Here is a 23,734-nt window from a genome sequence, read left to right on the forward strand (position 1 = left end):
CACCATTAGTGATGCAATCTTCCTGCTGGTGGTGAGGAGCTGGGGGCTTGAACTGGGATCCTTGCATGGGATCCTTGCATTTCTGTGCACCACCATTATTATTGTTGTTGTTCTTATTGCTCTTCTTGTTTTCAGCTAGGACAGAGAGAAATTGAGAGAGGAGGGGAAGACAGAGAGGGCAAAGAAAGATAGATACCTGCAGACCTACTTCACCACCTGTGATGTGACCCCCCTGCAGGTGAGGAGCCAGGGACTCAAACAGGGATCCATAAGCTGGTCCTTGCGCTTTGCACCAAGTGTGCTAATGCCCGGGCCCTTATCTGGTTGTTTCTAAGCGTTCCGTGTAATGTGGCTTTTAGCACAGTAGATTTTAATAGGTGAATTGCACAAATTACTCTCAGACCATTGTTTTTTTTTCCCTATGGCATATTGAATATCTGGTGTTTAGAATATATTAATTTATATTCTATGAACATCTTTCTTTAGTTAGGCACCTGGTAGATTCCACAGATCATGACAGACTGCTGGTTTGTTTTTAATTTAGAGGTGAGAGCCAGTGAGGGATAAATGTGGACAGGGAGATGTGAATGCAGGTAGGAGAGAAAGAGAGAGAGAGAGAGACCACAGCATGGCTCTGCCTCTTGTGAAGCTTCCCCTGTGCAGGTGTTCTCATATGCTGACTGGTGTTTAAAGAACTTCTGCAGTCTGTCTGTCTCTCTGTCTTTTTTCTTACTTCCCATTGCCACATGGGTTATCAACTGGGCTCTGTGCCTATAGGATGAATCACTAGTCCTGGTGGCCATATTTCCCCTCTTTCTTTGTCAAATTTGATAGGACTGAGAGAGAAGAGAGAGAACTGTATCCCAGTGTCAGAAGCTGTACTGTCAATCATGAACCTTCCCCAATGAAGTGGGATTTTCAAAAGCATCGCTTGGAGCTTCCTTACTAAGTAGGCAAGTTTTCAGGTCAAATATCAGCACTTTGCTCTACTGTTTCTAATTGTGTATAAAAAATACTTGCTAGGTTTTTTTGCCTTTTAATACTAGAGATGAAATCATTGACTTTTTAACAATTTTTAAAGAGTTTATTTATTTATGAGAAAGATATCTTTGAATATATAAAGCTCACACAGGGAATTGATGAATTTGTCTATTCAGATGCATTCTATGCTGTGTCCACAAGGAGGCAGCAAACACTACAGACCCGAGTTTCTAAGCGTTTTGTGGAAAGGAGAGCTCAGGATGTGTACACAGTGCATTTAATTAAAAAAAATATTTATGTATTATGGAATAGAAACAGAGAAAGTGAGTGGTGGGGGAGATAGAGAGGGAGAGAGAGAGACACCTACAGCCCTGCTTCACTTGTGAAGTTTCCTCCCTGCAGGTGGGGACCAAGGGCTTGAACCCAGGTCCTTGTTCACTCTAGTGTGTGTATTTATCCAGGTGTCCTGCCCCCTGGCCCCACACAGTGAGTGTCTTGAAGATTTTTTAAATGAGGTTCCATGTAAATATATATATTATTATCTAAACAAACACCTCATCACAGACCCCTGCAAGCGTCAACCCAGCTTTGACCTAGCACGTTATGATTGGGCCCTCCTCAATTGCTATCGAACAGGCCATGGCCGGTGCGCTGCTATGTTCCATCGCTGGGGAGCCAGAGACGACCCGAACTGCCCCTGCGGCTACAGACAGACTATGACCCACATAGTCAACGACTGCCACCTCTCCAGATTCAAAGGAGGTCTCGAAACTTTACATCAGGCTCAACCTGATGCTGTTGACTGGCTATGGAAGAAGGGCAAATGGAAGAAGGAGAAGGAGAAGGAGAAGGAGAAGGAGAAGGAGAAGGAGAAGGAGAAGGAGAAGGAGAAGGAGAAGGAGAAGGAGAAGGAGAAGGAGAAGGAGAAGGAGAAGAAGAAGAAGAAGAAGAAGAAGAAGAAGAAGAAGAAGAAGAAGAAGAAGAAGAAGAAGAAGAATCTAAAGATATGGAGAGTCATTTTCTTAGTCAGATGCATTCTTCAGTGTGTCCACAAGGCGACAGCAAAACACCACCATCTTTTTTTTTTTTTTTTTTTTTTTTGCCTCCAAGGTTATGGCTGGGGTAGAATACACTCCTCCTGAATGCTATTTTTTCCCCCTTTTGGTGCCCTTGTCATTTATCGTTGTCATTGTTGTTATTGTTCTTATTGCTGTCGTTGTGATCGGCTAGGACAGAGAGAAATTGAGAGAAGAGGGGAAGATAGAGGGAGGGAAAGATTGACACCTGCAGACCTACCTCACTGCTTGTGAAAGGACCCTCCTATCGGTGGGGAGCCGGGGATTGAACGGGGATCCTTAGGCCGGTCCTTGCGATTTGTGCCACTTACGCTTAACTCACTGTTCTACTGTCCACCCCCCCATCTGGTTGTTTCTATGCATTCTGTGTAATGTGGCTTTTTGCACAGTGGATTTTTTTTTCCTTTGGACAGTGGATTTTTACATGTGAATTGCACAAATTACTCCCAAACCATTGTTTTGTGTTTTTCCCTATGTCACATTAAGTATATGTTGTTTAGAATATGTTAATTCATGTTCTATGAACATCTTTCTTTAGTTAGGCACCTGGTAGATTCCACGGATCATGAATTACTACTGTTTAGTTTTTAATTTAGAGATGAGAGCCAGTAAGGAGAAATGTGGATAGGGAGAGATAAATCCAGATGATGGAGATGGAGAGAGAGAGAGAGACCACAGCATGGCTCTGCCTCTTGTGAAGCTTCCCCTGTGCAGGTGTTCTCATATGCTGACTGGTGTTTAAAGAACTTCTGCAGTCTGTCTGTCTCTCTGTCTTTTTTCTTACTTCCCATTGCCACATGGGTTATCAATTGGGCTCTGTGCCTATAGGATGAATCACTAGTCCTGGTGGCCATATTTCCCCTCTTTCTTTGTCAAATTTGATAGGACTGAGAGAGAAGAGAGAGAACTGTATCCCAGTGTCAGAAGCTGTACTGTCAATCATGAACCTTCCCCAATGAAGTGGGATTTTCAAAAGCATCGCTTGGAGCTTCCTTACTAAGTAGGCAAGTTTTCAGGTGAAATATCAGCACTTTCCCTCTACTGTGTCTAGTTGTGTATAAAAATACTTGCCAGGTTTGTTTGCTTTTAATACTGGAGATGAAAGCATTGACTTTTTTTTCATAAGCATGAAATTGCTGATGTAAAGAGCTTGAGACTCCACAAGAGAGAGACAGAGAGGGGGAGAAAGAGAGAGAGAGAGAGAGAGAGAGAGAGAGAACATCATTACTAGAGGGTAGTTTTGAGACGCACTTCAGACTGGGGCCTCCGATGAGGGAGGGTCAGTGCCTGAGCTGCTCAGAATCTGCTCCTGCCACCCAGGGCTGCTTTATGCGCCCTCAGCCAGACAGCTCTAGAAGCAGAGTGACCCGAAGCTGACCTTTTTTACAAAAATTAATTTTTATTCATTTTTATTAGTGATGTAATAATGATTAACAAGATTGTGATATAATAGGGGTACAATTCACAGTACCCACCACCAGAGTTCTATGTCTTGTCCCCTCCATTGGAAGCTTCCCTATTCTTTTTTTTAATTTTTAATATTTTATTTATTTCTTAATGAGAAAGAAAAGAGGAGAGAGAGAGAGAGAAAGAACCAAACATGACTCTGGTTCATATCCTGCTGGGTTCTGAACTCAGGACCTCATGTTTGAGAGTCCATTGCTTTATCCATTGTGCCACCTCCTGGACCACTTCCCTATTCTTTATCCCTATGGGAGTATGGACAAAAGTTATTTATGGGGTGCAGAAGGTGGAAGGTCTGACTTCTGTTTCTCTGATGGACATGGGTGTTGGCAGGTGGATCCATACCCCCAGCCTTTTGCTGTCTTTCCCAGGTTGGGCAGGGCTCTGGAGACGGGAGGTTTTAGGACACTTTGTTGTGGTCGTCTGCCTGGGGAGGCCTGTAGGGCCATGGGGGTGAGGCTTCATGCTTGGTGAAGCAGGGCTGCGGATGTCTCTCTGTCTCTTTCCCTCTCCATCTTCCCCTCCCCTCCAAATATCTGTCTCTATCTATCAATGAATACATTAAAAAACATATATTTCAAAAAGGATGGAATGCTTTTTCCCCCCCAAAGTAATATTTTTAAAGATAGAGAGAGGCAGCCATGCAGAGTGAGACCACATCCTAGAAGCTTCCTTCACTGAGGTGGGGGCCAGGCTGGATCCTGCATGACTCACATGGAGACACGGCACACCACACAAGTGAACTACTGTTTTTATTATTATTGGGTGGAGACAGAGAAATTGAGAGGAGGGGGGAGGCAAGAAGATACCTTCAGCCTTGCTCTACTTCTCGTGAAACTTTCCCCCTGCAGGTGGGGAAAGTGCTTGAACCTGAGTCCTTGCACTCTGTAGTGTATGTGCTTCACCAGGTACACCACCACCAGGCCCCCTCAAGTGAGCTACTTTGTTGACCTCTAGTCACTTTTTTTTTTCTATGCAGTTCTTTTTGTCTTTAATATTACAAACACAATTTTGCAAAATTACTGTACTCAGCACCTTTCAGTTACCCCCTTAGGTAATGACTGTGTTACACATTGACATCATTTTGCCATATAGCTTCCTTTCTGGTGTCTTTTCAACCTTTCAAAGAATTTTCTCAGTTGGATTTTTTTTTTCCCTCCAGGGTTATTGCTGGGCTCGGTGCCTGCACCATGAATCCACCACTCCTGGAGGCCATTTTTTCCCCCTTTTGTTGCCCTTGTTGTTGTAGCCTCATTGTGGTTATTATTATTGCCATTGTTGATACTATTCGTTGTTGGATAGGACAGAGAGAAATGGAGAGAGGAGGGGAAGACAGAGGGGAGGGAGAAAGATAGACACCTGCAGACCTGCTTCACCGCCTGTGAAGCGACTCCCCTGCAGGTGGGGAGCCGGGGACTCGAACCAGGATCCTTAAGCCGGTCCTTGCACTTTGCGCCACATGCGCTTAACCCACTGCGCCACTGCCCGACCCCCTATCAGTTGGATTTTTAAAGATTTACTTTTTGCTGTGACACTTTAGGTTTTGAAAATGCAGAATTTCATGTAGTCATCATTCCAGTAGGAATTGAACAGTTCTTCCTCCCTCCAAATTCATCTCTGTACCTGATTTCTCTCTCTCTTTGCCCCACAAAGACACTGTTTATTGTCTCTCTTGACCTTTTTCTCTACAGAATGCTAGCTAATTTGAAGCATGTGGATGCAGTCTTCTACCCTTGACTAATGTACTTACAACCCACTTCTGCCTTTGCATGGCTTGATACATCATCCCTCTGCATTTCAAACTTCAGTCCCTTGTAGGAATGTAAAGCAAGTGTTTGTCCACCGACCTACTGAAGGACATCTTGTTGCTTCCTGTTACGGGTGATTCTGACCAGAGATACTATGAAACATATCTGTGGCTTTGCTTTTGTGTATGAGCATGTTTTAAAAACAATTTCGACAAATATCTAGGAGCCTGATTAATGAGTTCCATATTGAAATCTTTATCTTTGTATGAACCTACTAAACTCTCTTCTGGTGAGTACTTTTAACCACCCCTGGCTTGCTCTTATTTTAAAGGTAGAAGCCATTACAAAGTAGATGAGGCTGTGCCAAGGCATGGACTCTAGGCAACCCAGGCAGGTTTAAATAAACTGCCCAAAGCCGAGATTTAGAACTAAAAGGAGGTAATTAACATTTCTGAGACTCACTTGAGTTTATTTTTTAAAAAATGCATATTTTGAAATGTTAAGGTTAAAAAAGAAGTGTTGTTATCTGGAAAACTGAGAAATGTTATACATGTACAAACGATTGTATTCACTCAATACAAATGTCAAATGTAAAACATTAATCCCCCAATAAAGAAAAAAATGTTAAAAAAAATAAATTGGGGGCTGGGGAGACTGCATGATGGTTTGGCAAATGACTTTCCTGCCTGAGACTCTGCAGCCCCAGGTCTAATCCCCAGCACCAACATCAGCCAGAGCTGAGCAGTGCTCTCTCTCTTTCTCTATCTCTATCTTTCTCTCTATATTGCTGTCATTAAAATATTCTAAGAGAGAAAACCACTCTTTAAAAATAAGTTGGTGATTATGTTTAGTAGGTTATAAATAACTCATGCTATTTAAATTGTAAAAATTGATTTTGTTTTTGTTACCTTTACCCTTGTGCTGCTTATGCTATCTTGAAACTATGTGGCATCTTTCTTTTTTTTTCTTTTTATTTATTCCCTGTTGTTGCCCTTGTTGTTTTATTGTTGTAGTTATTCTTGATGTCATTGTTGTTGGATAGGACAGAGAGAAACGGAGAGGAGGGGAAGACAGAGAGGAGGAGAGAAAGATAAGACACCTGCAGACCTGCTTCACTGCCTGTGAAGTGACCCCCTGCAGGTGGAAAGCCAGGGGCTTGAACCAGGATCCTTATGCTGGTCCTTGCACTTTGCGCCATGTGCACTTAACCCGCTGCACTACCCAACTCCCATGTGGCATCTTTCTTGACAAAAGAAAACATGCAAGTCCTGTTTGCTTTCTCATTTAAAAAAAATAATAAATTTGTAAGAATTCCCTGCATCTGTGTAAGCCTCACATACCTATCTGCCTACTCGCCTACATCCTACCTGTAAAGATTATTTAAGATTTTGAAGATTTGAATGCCTACTTGACAAAGCAAGAGACTATATCAGACAAGGAAATCAAACAGAACTCCAGGGACTGGTGGGCACAGAACTAGTTTCTGACCTTTGAGGAGGTGAGATGCCCACTGGGTGACGGCAAGACACGGCCTCTGAAGGAAGAAGCTTCGGAGCTGCGAGATCTTCCCTCCGTGTCTTCCCACCTGAAATAAGTCACCTGGTGGGGGGGCCCAGGTGATGGTGGTGAAGAGCTGAGAAAGCCTGAGGCAGCTGGGGAGCTGGAAACCCCTGGAGGCCTGAGCCTGGGGCGGGATTCAGTATGAATCAGCTTCAAGTCCCTGCTGGGGAGACACTGGACTGTCCCTGCTAACTAGTACGGCATGTTCTCAATGTCCCCAGAGTCCCAGGCAACTGCTCATAGGCCATCTTTCTGATCTATCTCAGAATAGAAGTTAAAATAAAAAGATATTCATTCATGGGGGCCAGACAGTGGTGCACCCAGTTAAGCATGGGTATTACTATGCATAAGGACCATGCAAGGGCCAAGGTTTAAGCACCCACTCCCCACCTGCAGGGAGACACTTCATGAGCCTAGAAACATGTCTGAAGGTGTCTTTCTCCCTCTCTATATCCCTTTCCTCTCTCAATTTCTGTCCTATCCAATAAAATAGAGAAAGAAAAAAAAGCCTCCAGGAGCAGTAGATTTGCAGTGCTGGCACTGAGCCCTAGTGATAATCCTGGCAGCAAAAATAAATCAAAGACATTGATTTGTTATTGCTTCTGATGGTGTGGGGCATTGAACCTGGGACCTCAGAGCCTCAGGTCTGAGTGTCTTTACATCACCATTCTGGTACCTAGCCCTGTCCCCCTTTTCTAGTTTGGATCCCACTAGGTGGATTGCTGACACTCTGTACCAGCACTAGGAATCCAGGGTTGCTGGCAGCTCCCCACCCCAACACCTTCTCATTTGTTCTTTCCCTCTGAGTTTAAAGTACACTGAGAAGTTAATAGGAAGGGGTGAGATAGAGACATGGAGTGAGACCTCCACAGACCTGCCTCACGTTTCCTTCCAGTGCAGGCTGGGAACGGGGCTCCATCCCTGGTTCTTGTGCACAGAGGTCTGGCAACTAGAGCGGGTTCCTCACAGCCCAGCAGCACATTCCCTGCCCTTCCCAGGCCCAACTGCTGTGCCCCCCACCCCCTTGACTTCCTTGTTAAATACATAAATCTTTTTTCCCCTGTAGAGAAGTGACTTCCTGTGCAGCATAGCAAATGCAAACTCTCCAGCTTTCTGACCAAAGAGGAGACTCACTCCGTACTCTAGCCCTTGCAGTGGGCAAAACTCTGCTCCTGCTCTATGGACTGCATTTTCCTAGCAGTTAGTAATCTCCAAGCCAACGTGATTTCCATCTCTCTCTCTGATTTTCTTTCAAACTGGCATCAAATTACAATGTAACAGTTTCAAGATGTTATTACCTATAACACACCAACAGGGAGGGAGAGGGAGAGGGAGAGGGAGAGGGAGAGGGAGAGGGAGAGGGAGAGGGAGAGGGAGAGAATTTCTTGCTCAGACAAATGTCAGAGGAACTCAAACCTCACCATCCAAGGCCCTGTGCACTGACCCACCTCCTGGGACACCAGATTCCTTTTCATAAATTAGGAGGACAGCTCAGAGCCTTCCTGGGTCAACAGCTCCAAGGAAATGAATCCCTTTGAAGGATTTCTGCTTGTGTGACCTTCACCCTGACCCCAGGCACTGTGCACAGCTTGGAAACTTTGATGCACTCTCTGCTTGCTGGTCCAATGACAAGCGCCAGCCTAGTCTTTTCTTTCATTCTACCAGTTCAATTCCCAGCAGGACGTGTGAGGGTCCCTGCATATGTGCTTTACCCCTCCCTTTTTTCTATTCTTTTATCTCTTCTTGTTTGTACTTTTTAAAAAATTATGTTACCCTTTTATTGTCTTTTTTGTCAAATATTATTCTAATTTCTTTATTGGGGCATTAATGGCTTAGAGTTGACAGCAAAATACAATAGTTTGTGTACTTCTCAGTTTTAAGATTTAATTTTTATTTATATTTATTTATTTATTTTTCCCTCCAGGGTTATTGCTGGACTTGGTGCCTGCACCATGAATCCACCACTCCTGGAGGCCATTTTTTTCCCTTTTTGTTGCCCTAGTTGTTGCAGCCTCGTTGCAGTTATTATTGCCATTGTTGACGTTGCTTTGTTGTTGGATAGGACAGAGAGAAATGGAGAGAGGAGGGGAAGACAGAGAGGGGAGAGAAAGATAAGACACCTGCAGACCTGCTTCACCGCCTGTGAAGCGACTCCCCTGCAGGGGGGAGCCGGGGGCTCGAACCGGGATCCTTACGCCGGTCCCTGCGCTTTGCACCACGTGCGCTTAACCCACTGCGCCACCGCCCGACTCCCTTATATTTATTTTTAAAAATATTTTATTAGAAAGATAGGAGGAGAGGAAGAACCAGGTATCACTCTGGTACATATGCTGCCGGGGATTGAACTCAGGACCTCATGCTTGAGAGAACAATGCTTTATCCACTACACCACCTGCTGGACTATTTATATTTATTATGATTATTATTTACCAGAGCACTGATCAGTTCTGGTTTCTGGTGGTGTGGGGCACTGAACCTAGGACTTCGGACCCCCCACATACGCATGAGAGTCTGTTTGCATAACCGTTATGCTATCTACCTGCACCCTGAGTTTTCTGCAGTGAAGCAGGTCTGCAGCTGCCTTCCTCTCTCCCTCTCTCCTTTTCCACCTCCCCTCTCGATTTCTCTGTCCTGTCCAATAAAATGGAAAGAGAAAAGAAAGAAACGGCTGCTGTGAGTGATGGGTTTGGATGTTAGCCCCGAGACCCAGCAGTGACAGACAAACCAAAGACTGTTTGATGGGTTCACCGCTCACGCGCCTGCATACTGGTACCAGGCCATGGCTGCCCTGGTGTGAGACGGAGAAGAACACTAAGAAGAGGTCTCTCACCTGCTCGGTCAAACTCAAAAAGACTGGGTTTGGGCCCCAGCTCCACACCTGCAGGGGGCAAGCTTTACGAGCAGTGAAGTAGCTCTGCAGGTGTCTCTCCCCCTCTCCTCTTTCAATTTCTCTGTCCTATCAAGTAAAAAATAGAGAAAATATGAAAAAGATGAAGAATAGGGGGCCGGGTGGTGATGCACTGGGTTAAGTGCACATAGTACTAAGCACAAAGTACTAAGCACAAGGACCTGGGTTTTAAGTCCCCCAGCAGAGTTTGATTCACAAGCGGCGAAGCAGGTCTGCAGGTCTCTGTCTCTCTCCCTACCTCCCCCTTCCCTCTCAATTTCTCTGTCCTGTGCAATAAAATGGAAAAAATGGCCACCAATAGTAGTAGATTCATGTAGTAGATTCACAAGCCCCAGCAACAACCCTGGAGGCAGAAAAAAAAAAAAAAGATGTAGGATATATGCGTCTGGACCCAGGTACAATCCCTCACACCATCATGAGCCAGAACTGAACAGTGCTCTGGTGTGTAAGAAAAAAAAAAAAAAAAGTGGTCCGGGAGGTGGCGCAGTGGCTAAAGCATTGGATTCTCAAGTATGAGGTCCCAAGTTCAATCCCCAGCAGCACATGTACCAGAGTGATGTCTGGTTCTTTCTTTCTCCTCCTATCTTTCTCATTAATAACTAAAATAATTCTTAAAAAAAAAAGTAGTGCAAATTCATACATATTTCATTAAATAGATTTCAAGGGAGAAAAAAAAAGTCACAGCTATTTTTCTATACTGGGGTATGGGGAGCTATGGCCCAGGGTTCCCCCAAGGCACACTGGAGAGTGAATTCCCAGCCATCTGTAGGAGGGTAGGGAATCTGTATTCTTTAGTCGACACTGCTCTTGAGGGGCCTTTCATGGCTCTCTGTCACGTGGTCAGGATGTATTCCACTCAGAAAGATAAGAGTCTTTCCTCGGCAGCTGCCGTGGCAACAGCTTACTAGGGCAGTGCATTGCTTTGCTGTGTGAGTGGCCCGATGCCCAGCCTGACACCATTGTGGCAGTGGAAGCTTCAGTGCTGTGGTTTCTCTCTCTGCACCACAGAGTAAGATTCGAAATGCTGCATCTGAGTCCCATTCACAGGCTGAATTTATTCTGAGTCTTCCCTTTAACTTCTGCCTGTTTTGTCTGCCACAAGAATTCGTTGCTGGGGATTCAGTGCCCACATGACAAATCCACCACTCCTGGCTCTTCCCTCACCTCCCCCCTTTATAGAGCCAGAAAGCTACCTGCAACATTGCTCTTCTGCTTATGAAGCTTCTCACCTGCAGGTAGAGAGAGACCTGGGCTTTAACTTAGGTCCTTGCTCATGGTGACATGTGCACTCTACCTAGTGTACCACCATAGCCGGGCCCCGGCTTCAATTTAGATGTCCTGCAAATGGGGGGGAGCAGGGGCAAGAAAGGCCACAGTGGAGCTAGGTAGAGCACATTTGGTTGAGCACACACATTACCATGAGAAATGACCCCAAGTTCAAGTCCCCAGTCCTGTCTGCAGGTGTTTCTTTTTCTCCCTATCTCCCACATCCCTCTTAATTTCTGTCTCTATTTAAAATAAATAAATCACTACTACTACTTGCCAGCCCCTCATTAAAAACACCAAACAACTTGAGAATCCAAAACTAGGTGCAGTCCTTGTTAAGAAAGCCTTCTGTGGAGAACACAGACAAAATGTCACAAGCTCTAGCTTTTAACAGCTGAGAAACAAGCCAGGTTTCTTTCTTTCTTTTTTATATTTATTTATTTTCCCTTTTGTTGCCCTTGTTTTTTACTGTTGCCGTAGTTACTATTGTTGTTATTGATGTTGTTTGTTATTGGATAGGACAGAGAGAAATGGAGAGAGGAGGGGAAGACAGAGAGAGGGAGAGGAAGACAGACACCTGCAGACCTGCTTCACTGCTTGTAAAGCGACTCCCCTGCAGGTGGGGAGCTGGGGGCTTGAACCGGGGTCCTTACTCCTGTCCTTGCGCTTTACACCACCTGTGCTTAACCCACTGCGCTAGCACCCGACTCCCACAAGCCAGGTTTCGACTCATACTTAATTCAGGTTCAGTCAAGGGGACTGAGGGCCCAAAGTTTCCAAGTATAAACTCTCAAAAGGAAAACATTGCACTACAGGACCAGGAAAAGTTAAGGTGATTTGTAAATTGGCCTTTACCAGGTGCAAATGCTAACATGGAAATTCAAACACAGGGTGGCGTGTCCCAGGATCGTCCCATGGGTGAAATGTTGGGCTTTCACACAATAGAGTCTTGAGCTTGATTGCTGGAAACTACCCCAGAGTGATGCATTAGTTTTCTTTTTCTGTCTTTCTCTCTCTCATTAATGAGGGAGGAAAACAGAGGTTAGTCCAATGTCAGCATTCAGGGAGGAAATATACTGTCATATCTACACACACACACACACACACACACACACTCACACACACGTATCAGACCCTTCCTTGACCAGTTTTTCAACAATTTTTCTTCTTTGGGCAGAAGACATAGCCTCAACAAATTCATTTCCAAAAGAAATCACATTCGAAACGCCCAGTCTTGGTGACCTGGGTAGGTAGTTTTATTACAAATATCAGGATCTAAAAAGTAACCTGTTTCGTGTCCTAAAATCAGTCTGAGATGACTAGCCTGGAGCCCTGTGCCCTGCAGAGCCACACTGACACTCGGGCCTGGACGGCCAGCCCAGCCCCCAGTGGGGACATGAAAGGAAGCTGGGCTGACATCCTCAGCTACCAGATACTGACAAGATCATTCTGGTTCCTCTCTCTGACCCCTTGGGCCAGGAGAAAGAAGTAGAGGGAAGATGCCTCCGTCCTTGAACCCTGAAAGCCAAACAAAATTTCCAGTGTGACCTGTGAGAAATGCAAGCTTCTCTTTTCCTGCTTTGTTTCCATGATGGTCCCAGTGGCCAGAGGTCACAGACTAGCTGAGAGGAGACCAAGCCCAGGTCACAGTGACCATCCAGCAACAGTGATGCGGGCACCCCCTACCCACAGACAGAGGGTGGTAGGAGGCCACCCTCCTACTGAACGAGGCAGCTGACAGAGACGCTCTCTTGGAGGCAGGGCACCACACTCCCCCCAGGTGACTAAAAGGCTACAGGGGGGGAGCGTCGGGTGCACAGCAAGGCGCCTTCCCATGGGGGGGGGGGGCTCAGGAGGAACCTGGGGGGCAGGCAGTAGGGAAGTACCTGAGAGGCGGCTGAGATGGGAGGAGTGAGCACCCTCACATCACAGGACCAAGAAGGTGGGGAAGGAAAGGAGAGCCCAGGAGGAATGGCTGCAGAAGGGGACACCCCAGGTCAGGAACAGTGAGGGGCAGAGGAACCTCAGCTCAGCTCCCGTGCCGGGAACATCCAGCCCTCCCCTCTCTCCTTCTCCAGCTGTGTGGCTCCAGGGGCTTCCTTCACCCCCCGGGGGAGGGGAGTTTGGCAATGTCAGGAGACATTTCTGGGTGCTACTGACATTAGTGGGGAGAGGCTGGGCATGCTGAGTCTCACTGCACAGGCCTGCCTCCTACAACAAAGAGCGGTGAAGATGGTGTTCCGGCCAAGGTGGAGGAGCCCTGTCCGAGGAGGAGCACTCTACTTGGGGAGTTTGCACCCAGCGGGAGCCGAGGCCCCTGGGACTCAGCAGACAGGAGCACCCTCTCCCCCAGGCCCAGCACAAAGACCACACGCTGTGCTCTGCCCAGCCAGCAGAGGGCCCCCATCACCCCAGAGTCCCACCCCCAGTCCGCCCAACCACAGCCTGGCTCCCTTCTCTTCCGAGAACCTGCTACTTCCTCCTCAGGGCCAGGGCCACCCCGAAGGCCATGGCCAGGATGGCGACCGCGGCTGCCCCTCCGAACAGCAGGACTGACTTGCCCTCGGAGAACAGGGTGGCCTTCTCCTGCAGGGTGGCAGGGGACCCCGAGGGGAGCAGATCCTTCCCCGTGTGTGCCCGCTCCTCACTCTGCAGCGTTTCTCTAGGCTCCGGGGCAGGGATGGCCGCCGCCTCATTCTCCTCAGGCCCAGCAGCTGCCCTCACCTCCTCATCACTCAATTCTGTGAACAGAGACGTCGTTGGAGAGCTGAGCCTCTCAGTGTTGGGCTCCCTGGTCTCCAGTGAGGAAGTGGCAGCGACATGTGGGAGTGGGGGTGCCAGGCCTTCCCCGAAGGCCTCCCGCAGCTCCCCAGTTGGGAAGGCAGCCTCATCCACCCCCTCAGGGATCTCCTCCTTCTCCACGTGCACAATGTCTGAGTTGGAGGAGTTGTTCTCGCTCTTCTCCCCGGCCCCGTTGCTGTCCAAGCTCTTGACTTCCTCGGGGTCCATGGCGATCTGTTGCCAGGACTCGGGCCCCAAGGACACAGGGAGGCTTTCTGTGTGCCAGCTCTGGCTGGCTGACAGGGACACAGGCAGACTCTCCGATTGCCACGAGGTCGTCACCGTCGGAGACTCAGGAGGGCTGACCTGTCCAGAGTTGTCGCTGGGCAGGATGTAAATGTCGTTGCTGTCTTCTGCGATGATGCCGGGGTCTTCCTCCTCCTCTGACTCCAGGCTAAAGATACTGCCCTAAAAAAAGAGATCCACAAGTCAACACCTGTCTTGGAAACTGTTCGTTCCCCAATAAGGTGAGCTGGGGGAAAAAAAGGAAGAGCTTCCCTAAACTAGAGTTCTGGGGGAAAATACTTTTTAAAAAATGCAACGGGCCAAGTGGTGGCACTTCTGGTTGAGCGCACACATTACAGTGCGCAAGGACCCAGGTTCAAGCCCCCAGTCCCCACCTGCAGGGGGAAAATTCAAGAGTGGTGAAGCAGGGCTGCAGGTGTCTCTCCATCTCCCCATTCCTCTCAATTTCTCTGTCTCTATCCAGTAATAAACAAAAGTACAATTGAAAGTGGCGTAAGAGTAAGACTTATTGGGTGGAGGTGTAGAGGGGAAGGCACTCATTCAAGGAGATTTGAGGTAGTTTGCACTGGTCAGATCTGGAAAAGGGGGATAGTAAAAGTTATTGAAAAGGGGGAAGTGGGCAGATTCTAGGCTGATTTGCACCCAGAAAAATACATTTTGAGATTCTATGCACTTTCTGGATTCAATGCATTTTCTTCTTCCCGCAAGGGTTATCGCTGCGGCTTGGTGCCAGCACGACGAATCTACTGCTCCTGGAGGCCTATTTTATTTTATTTTATTTGGCAGGACAGAGAAATGGAGAGAGGAGGGGAAGACAGAGAGGGAGAAAGATACCTGCAGACCTGCTTCTCTGCCCGTGATGTTTGGCCCTCTAGGTGGACAGTGGGGGCTTGAACCTGGATCCTTATGTTTAGTACACTGCCCAGCTCCTTTCAATGCATTTTCTAGTAGGAAAATGCAGAGAATCATTTTTTACTTTTTTTTTTGGGGGGGGGCCTCATGTATACACATGGCTCTGCTTCCACACTACCTTTTTTTTCTTTCTGATGATAAAGCAGTGAACAAAACAATTTTTTAAATGTTTATTAAAGTTATTTTAATGAGAGAGATACAGAGAGACACAGAGACCAGAGCACTGCTCAACTCTGGTTTATAGTGATGCTGGGCATCAAAGTCTTGTGCAGAAGCATCATGCTATATCTCGGGCCCAAGGCGATCATGAACTACCCGACCTCAACAGCATCTGGAGAGCTCCAAGACAGGTGTCTGTCGGCCCAGGAAGCAGAACGGCCACTGTTCAGCATGAGGTCCGGAACTCAGTCCTCACTGCGTGTGCTTGAGGGATACTCTGGTTCTCTCTCTCTGATTACTAAACGATCTCTAGACAAAGATTCTCAGATGTCAGACAAATGCATGTGAGCTAGAAGAACCCAGAGACTGAAGACACCATCAGAAAGGCAAGCTGAGAACTGATGGAATGGACCATCACAGGAGATTTTACCAAAAACCTGGACTGTGTTTCTATTTGTGATACAGACTTTGGATATCAACAACAAGCTAAGTCCGACTATATGTGATGATTATGACTGTTGTCTATATGAACTAGAATAAGTTTATTCTTCAGTGAAGATCAGGACTTTCAGGCCAGCAAGACCGCTCACTTGGGGGGATGCCACACTGAAGAAACCTTTGGTACTGTGGTGACATATTCTATTCTCTATGCGTGTGTGTTTCCAGGGTTACTGCTAGGGCTTGGTGCCAGCATTATCTACAGTTCCTGGTGGACAGTTTGTCCACTTTATTATATAAGACAGAGAAACTGAGAAAGGAGGAAGAGATAGAGAGGGAGAAAGAGGGACACCTGTAGACCTGCTTCACTGTCTGTGAAACGACCCCCCCTGCAGGTGAGGAGCCAGGGGCTTGAACCTGGGTCCTTGCGCTGGTCTTTGCATTTAGTACTATGTACGTTTAACTGGATGCACCACTGCCTGGCACTCTCTCTCACGCCGTCTATATTCTGTCTGAAAAGGATGTCAAGCCAGTTAAGAGCAGTGAATCCCCAGCAATGACCAAAATAAAAAGACAAAAACGTTCTGTGCACAATGAAACTCTATGTAATAAACAAATAGTTTCTTAGTCAGCAAGCCCCAAGGGAAACCAGGAACACAACTAAAGAAATCACATGATCATAATGTCAACGTTCTCACTGCCCCATAGTCTACTTCAAACCTGTCCCCTTAAGAAGAGGTAATGGGGTGGGGGGGGGAGAGTCGGACGGTAGCTCAATGGGTTAAGGGCAGGTAGTGCAAAGCATTAGGACCAGCGTAAGGATCCCGGTTCAAGCCCCCGGGTCCCCATCTGCAGGGGAGTCGCTTCACTGGCGGTGAAGCAGGTCTGCAGGTGTCTATCTTTCTCTCCCCCTCTGTCTTCCCCTCCTCTCTCCATTTCTCTCTGTCCTATCCAACAACAACAATAATAACTACAACAATAAAATAACAAGGGCAACAAAAAGGAAATAAAAAATATTTAAAGAAGAAGAAGAAGAAGAAGAAGAAGAAGAAGAAGAAGAAGAAGAAGAAGAAGAAGAAGAAGAAGAGATAGCAGAGGGAGGGAGCTAGGTGGTGGAGGTGCACAGTGGCGGGCGGAATTAAGTGCACATTTTACCCTGTGGAAAGACCAGGGTTCAAGTTCCTGACTCCTCACCTGCAGAGTGGTGAAGCTGGTCTGCAGGTGTCTTGTCTTTCTCTCTCCCTATCTCCTCCCAATTTCCCTTTATCCTATCAAAGTATAATTGAAAGGAAAAGGGGGGCCCGTGTGATGTAGCACTGGATTAAATGCACATAGTACTAAGTGCAAGGACCCGAGCAAGGATCCCAGTTCGAGCCCCCGGCTCCCCACCTGCAGGGGAGTCCCTTCACAGGTGGTGAAGCAGGTCTGCAGGTGTCTGTCTTTCTCTCCCCCTGTCTTCCCCTCCTCTCTCCATTTCTCTCTGTCCTATCTAATAGCAGCAGCAACATCAACAAGAATAGCAACAACAAAAAACAGGAAAAGATGGCCTCCAGGAGCAGTGGATTTGTGGTACAGGCACTGTGCCCCACCAATAACCATAGAGGCAAAAAAAAAAAAAAAAAAAAAAAAGGAAGGAATAAAGAGGAAGAAAGGAAGGAATAACTGTTAGGAGTTGTAGGTTACAGTCCAGCAATAACCCTGGTGGGGAAAAAAAAAAAAGTAGCAGGAGACAGCAAGCGGCTCACCTGGATGGAACACGTGCTTTGTCATGTGCATGTCCCAGATCTGAGTCCCGCCCCCACCACACTGAAGTAGTAAATTAATAAACACTCAACAGCCACACAAAGCAATACTGACATTCCAGGAGAAACGCCTCTCCCTGGAGCCCGCCTCTGGGTTCCAGTCTCAAGCCCCCTCATCTGGCTGCAGGGAGAGGGCCCAGCACAGTGTTAGAGCATGTGGCTCAGGTTTGCTCCCCAGACACATGGGCTAAAGGGATACTCTCCTCTCGTCTCACTCTTTCTCAAAATAAATAAATCCCTTTTAATAAAAAGTTTTCTAATCTGGCTTTATCCGTCCCATCTGGACCTCGGGATTCAAGCCCGGTTCCCTCATTTCCCCTCGACACACGGCTCTCCAGTCTGAGCTGCACAGTATGTCCTGCACTTGGCACTGTATTTCTCAGACATGTCCATACCTCTCCAACTGGATTACAGGGCAGAAAACGTGTTCTAAGCTTGTGGTACCTTGTGGGATGCCTAACATTCGCCAAGCAGACCATGGTGCCCAATAAACAGCTGGTTGGCAGGGAGGCGGGTTACTTCCTGAAAGAGAAAAGGCACCTTGGGCATTGTTCTGGCTCTCTGGGCACTGGTAGTAGATAAGGCTCGTTTACTTATTTAGTGGGTAGAGACAGAGAGAAATCAATAAGGAAGGGGAAGAAAGATGGAGAGACATCCGCAGCCCTGCTTCACAACTTGTGAAGTTCTCCCCTGCAGGTTGGAGACTGGGGGCTTGAACCCAGGTTCTTGCTCACAGTAACATGTGAGCTCAACGTGGTGCACCACCGCCTGGCCACAACATGGCTCTTGATCTGCCTATTTCTCTCCATCTGGACCAGACTGTGGCAACTTTTGTCAAAGTTGACACAGTGCTGGTGCCGGAGATCAAAGTGAACCCCACTTGCTTCTCGTGAAATTTACTCACCCCATTTCATCCCATTGGAAAACACCCCCAACCGTGGCTCTTCTGAATTCTCCTCATTTCCTCTAGACTTACAAATAACTGGCCCCTTAACTATAAAACCAACAGCAAATACTACACAAGTATTTTCTCCCCGACAGCTCCTCGAGATAGAGCAATTTATTTGATGAGATATAAGTATTTAATGAGACAGATATAAATATTCTTATACTGAAAAAAAAAGTTCAAGATTATGAGGAAAAAGAGACAGCAATACCAGCAATACCTTAAGCCAGATCTGAGCAGGGCTCTGGCGAAACAGAGTTAAGGGTCAGATACTCAATGGAGTACTTATTCAGCAACCAAAAATGATGACATTGTGTCCTTCGGCACAGACGGGTGGAGCTGGAGGAGATTCTGCTCAGTGAGGTGAAGAGGTGAGGGTTCAAGCCCCCTCTCCTGCTGCCTATCTGCAGGGGGGAAGCTTCACAAGCGGCAAAACAGGTCTAAAGGCATCTCTCCTTTTCTCCCCCGCCCCTCTCAATTTCTCTCTGTCCTATCCAATACAAATGAAAAATGGTCACCAGGAGCAGTGGATTCCTAGTGACCGCAGCAAGAACCCTGGAGGCAGCGAGGGGGAACTCTGCCTTTCACGCAATGTATCCGGTCAGCAAATTTATCTGATGGTTCGTTTAATATTTTCCTTAAAAGCTGATTCAGGTTTAATTGCTTTCCTTTTGTGTTGCGGCCTCCCCGCTCTATGGATGATTTCTGTATTTGGGACATGTTGTTTTAGCACAGATTCAACAGCCAATCTGGATTATGTAAAACATCGTGTGTCCCTGAGTGTGAGTGCGTGCACTGGGGGCCGGGAGGAAGGGAGGGGAGGGGGGAGGAGAAGGGCGGCCAGAGCACAGTGTTGATAATGCTGTTTGCTCTTGTTTTTACACGGTGGCAGGGACTGAGCCCAGTACCTCTTCTCATCTATAAAAGACACACACTTATAGTCATTCCATACCCACCTTTTAAAAATGTATCTTATTATCTTAGGTAAGCCAGAAATGGAGGGGGGGAGATAAGAGAGACACACCTACAGCCCTGTTTCACCACTTGTGAAGCTTTCCACCTGCAGGTGGAGACCAGGGGCTCAAACCCAGGTCCTTGCACATTGTAACGTGTGTGCTCAACCAGGCAAGCCATCATCCGCCCCCTTCCTTTTAAGTATGTTTCCTATTTTTCATGCATCCTGGAGTCAGGCTGGATTTGCTTCTCAAGACCAAGATCAAACCCACTCTGCCACTGGTGTGCATTTTCTCCTAAACAAATCTATGCTTTTTGCTAAAGAAATCTTCAGCCTGGACCCCACCACATGAAGAAGTGCTGCTGTTGTGGTCTCTTCCTCCCTTTGCCTGAGTCATTCTGGAGGGTGGAGGTAGACAGCATAATCATTCTGTATAAAGACTTTCATGCCTGAAGCTCCAAAGTCCCAGGTTCAATCCCATACCACCATAAACCAAAGCTGAGCAGTGCTCTAGTGTAAAAAAAAAAAAAAAAAGTCAGGCGGTAGCAGCGAAGCAGGTCTGCAGGTGTCTTGTCTTTCTCTCCCCGTCTTCCCCTCCTCTCTCCATTTCTCTGTCCTATCCAACAACAATGACATCAACAATAACAATAAAACAATCATAACTACAACAATAAAGCAAGGGCAACAAAAGGGAATAAATAAATATTTTTTTAAAAAAGTCATCCTGGAGTTGTAAGCCCTGGAGATGACCAAAGCAGGAAAAAATCATAATAATAATGCTACAGAAAATTGCTGGGCTCAGTGGTGGCACACCTGGGTAAGTGCACACATTACAGTGTGCAAGGACCTGGGTTCAAGCCCCCGATCCCCACCTACAGGGGGAACACTTCACAAGTAGTGAGGCAGGGCAGCAGGTGTCTCTCTTCCTCTATCTCCCCGTTTCCTCTCAGTTTCTGACTGTCTCTATCCAATAAATAAATAAAGATGATAAAAAGAAAAAGCAAATTCCCGAGAGCGGGAAGTCCACCACATGTAAGCCTAGTGTGAACAATGTCAACCCGTGTCCTGTCACCCATGTCCTTCCTGTGTGCACGCAGAGCCAGGACCTAGCCCGTACAACGCCACACATGCAGGCTGTGCACCCCTCTGTTCACTGCGGAGCCACAGCTCAGGCTCAACTGCCTGCACTTCCACACCAGCTCTTTTCCTTACCTCTATGGCAAAGAGTCCGTGGAAAAGTAAGTACGTGTTTCCTTCCAGCAAACACACAAAGACATAGGCATAAAGTATTTCAAATAAAAACAACAAGGGCAACAAAAGGGAATAAGTAAATAAATAAATATTTTAAAAAATAATAAAAAATAACCAAAATAATTAAAAACAAAACCCCGTATTTCAAATAAAAAGAGATGTGGAGGAAGATGGTGGGGGGTTAGGTGGTGGTATACCCGGTTAAGCTAATACACAGTACCAAGCACAAGGACCCAGGTTCAAGCCCCTGGCCCCCACCTGCAGAGGGGTCGCTTCATAAGTGGCAAAGCAGGTCTGTGGGTGTCTGTCTCTTTCCCTCTCTACCTTCCCCTCCTCTCTCAATTTCTTTCTCTCCTATCCAATAAAATGGAAAAAACAGCCACCAGGAGCAGCGGATTTATACTGCCGGCAGTAAGCCTAAGCAGTAACGCTGGAGGCAAAAAAAAAAGAGAGAGAGAGAATGTGTTAAAAATAAACATAAGCTTCAATAGCAATAACTACAACAACAATAAAAAGACAATAAGGGCAACAAAAGGGAAAATAAATTAAAAAATAAAAATAAACATAAGCTAAAACAGAAGCATAACTTGATTTTCACAGTAGGAACATGTTTTAAAAAACAACTTGGTTGTTTCAAGGACTGATTTTAAAATGTGTACTGGCTGCTTCACGATGACACTGACTGTGATTCACTTTGCTTTTCTGTAGCTGCTGATGTCTATCACAAATCACTGTGCCACTGGAAACAGCCTGTCTGAGGGCCTGGGTCTCAAGAATCCGAGCTACAGACTTGGCTTTCCCATCTGAAGGCACTCTGGCAGGGTCTTAAAGACCATCTTCCTCAGCAGCCCCATCTCAAGTCTCTCCTCTCTCTGAAAATGTGCCAATAGCTCTTTCCCGCGATTTCTTCGCCTTGATCAAAGCTCTCAAATCCGCCTCGATCAAAGCTTTGTATTCACCTTACAAAGCAGAGAGACGACTGCTGTCTTACACTCAGTCAAACTAATAACCAAAGCACCCAACTCTGGCCATACTGGACTAAAAATGGGAAATGAAGACGGCGGAAGAGATTCTGTTTGGGAAGATGGCCAAGATGCATGAAATTACACACTCTTATCAAGACACAGGGCAGGCGACACTCATGGGTATGACAAACAGGCTTCATGGCATCGCACCTGCCCTGCCGACACTAAATGCACTAGCTCTTTACATCAATGCCAAGCCCTCTCCCAGTGTGAAGACTATTCTAACAGACGCCTGACGGAAAGTTCCCAGATAACCCTGACTAAAAAAAAAAAGATACTTTTTCTTCTCATTTGCCATTCTTAAACTAGAAGTAGGCTTTAAAGAGAATAAAAACCAAATAAGCATTACAATGGCCATTAGATGACATTGCCCTCATTATCTTTTTTGTGTCCTAATACTAAACATGTCACGGTCAGTATTACGTTTAGTGCAAGACAAAGAAGAGAATAAAAATAAAAACAGAGCCTTACCACAGTGGATGCACACTGCCATTCTCAGGAGCCAGACTTATTTCAGTGAAGCTACACAACCCCAGGAAATGAGATAGACAGAGAGAGTAGAAAGGGGAGGGTGGAGGGAGGGAACAGGATGAATCAGGGAGAGTCAGAATGTGCCAACTGGCCTGTGCTCTAACAGAGCTGCAGGGATGCCAGCTCAGATCTCACGGGGGGGAAGGGGCAACCTCTCACGGGGGGGAAGGGGGCAACCTGGATCCTTGACGGTCATAAAAACAGGACATTTTCATAAAACACTTTCATAACATTGTTTTTTTGAGTTAGAGGGAAGCTATTTGCTATTCTTCCTGCTTTGTTGATGAATCGGGGTTCAGAAAGGTTAAGAGGATTCCACCCCCCATCCCACAACACAGAGCTAGTCTTTCACAGAATAGGGGCCATTAACTGCGATCCTGCTCTTAACATTCTCTAGCAGGATGGGGAAAGAAAAAAAAAAAAAGGAATTGGGGACAGTGGAGACAGCATAATGGTTCTGCAAAAAACTTTCAAGCCTGAGGCTCTGGGGTCACAGGTCCCCCCCCCCCCCCCGCCCATCCCTGAAAACCCCACCCCCACCCCCAGAACCTGGCACCACCATAAGCCAGAGCTAAGCAGTGCTCTGGCCTTTCTTTGTAGCTCTGTCTGATTAAAATAACTTTTTTTTTTTAAAGTAAGGGGTCAGGTGGTGGCACATCTGGTTGAGTTACATGTTACCTTGTGCCTTAAAGGACCTGGTTCAAGCCCATGATCCCCACCTGCAGGGGGAAAGCTTTGCCAGTGATGAAGCAGGGCTGCAGGTGTCTCCCTCTCCTCAATCTCCCCCTGCTTTCTTTTTTTTTATGTTTTTTTTAATATTTATTTTATTTATTTATTCCCTTTTGTTGCCCTTGTTGTTTTATTGTTGTAGTCGTTGTTGGATAGGAAAGAGAGAAATGGAGAGAGGAGGGGAAGACAGAGAGGAGGAGAGAAAGATAGACACCTGCAGACCTACTTCACCGCCTGTGAAGCGACTCCCCTGCAGGTGGGGAGCCGGGGTTCGAACCGGGATCCTTATGCCGGTCCTTGTGCTTTGCGCCACCTGCGCTTAACCCGCTGCGCTACAGCCCGACTCCCTCCCCTGCTTTCTTAACTTCTGGCTGTCTCTAAACAATAAACAAAGATAATAATAATAAGAATAAGGTAATGAGAGAAAATAAAAGAATCCTATCTCCTATTCTGAAGCCAGTTCCATCAACTTCACCAACGGCCGTTCATGACAGCAGAGACGTGTGCTCCTAACTGGAGCTGTTTCAACTTGCTCCCCGGCTAACTGCTCCCTCATTTTACCTTCCTGAGGCACCCTGAACATACCAACAACCTAGCATCTGTGGTATGACATGCGGTCATATACAGTTCTAGCTCTTCAGCCAGCTTTGGACTCAGCTAGCCTGACACTCCAGAGAGACCATGAATGCAGAAACTGCCCGGATTGAGAGCTGGGCAGGAGACCTGCCCTGCCGATGATTACTGACTAAGCGCTTTATGGAGCCCCCTCAATTCTGGGAGTGAAACAGGAGATAGGGCAGGCACTCACATTAAAGACTGGGTGATATTTCCTTTTGCTTCAGGCCAGAGGAAGGGGAAAGTGAAATGTGCTAGTACATTCTGTCCTTAAGAGGGAC

At 46.7% G+C, this 23,734-nt stretch overlaps 1 protein-coding gene across 13 annotated transcripts in view; it reads right to left on the bottom strand.

Moving 5' to 3' along the window:
* Nucleotides 1-12,235: 12,235 nt before the first annotated feature.
* The window catches only part of BCL2L13 (BCL2 like 13), a 59,244-nt gene continuing 47,745 nt past the window's right edge, over nucleotides 12,236-23,734 (bottom strand). For 6 of the 13 annotated variants that reach the window (XM_060191398.1, XM_016194454.2, XM_060191397.1 and 3 more), the window contains one exon: nucleotides 12,236-14,252. In XM_060191398.1, coding sequence (XP_060047381.1) covers nucleotides 13,476-14,252 — 777 coding nt within the window. In that variant the 3' untranslated portion in view covers nucleotides 12,236-13,475. Of the gene's footprint in view, nucleotides 14,253-17,845; nucleotides 17,924-23,734 lie in introns of those variants that run through there. The other 7 variants (XM_016194455.2, XM_016194456.2, XM_060191402.1 and 4 more) reach the window with 7 other exon arrangements.

This window comes from Erinaceus europaeus, chromosome 5, assembly GCF_950295315.1.
Source record: "Erinaceus europaeus chromosome 5, mEriEur2.1, whole genome shotgun sequence".
In the NCBI taxonomy this organism is placed as follows: domain Eukaryota; kingdom Metazoa; phylum Chordata; class Mammalia; order Eulipotyphla; family Erinaceidae; genus Erinaceus; species Erinaceus europaeus.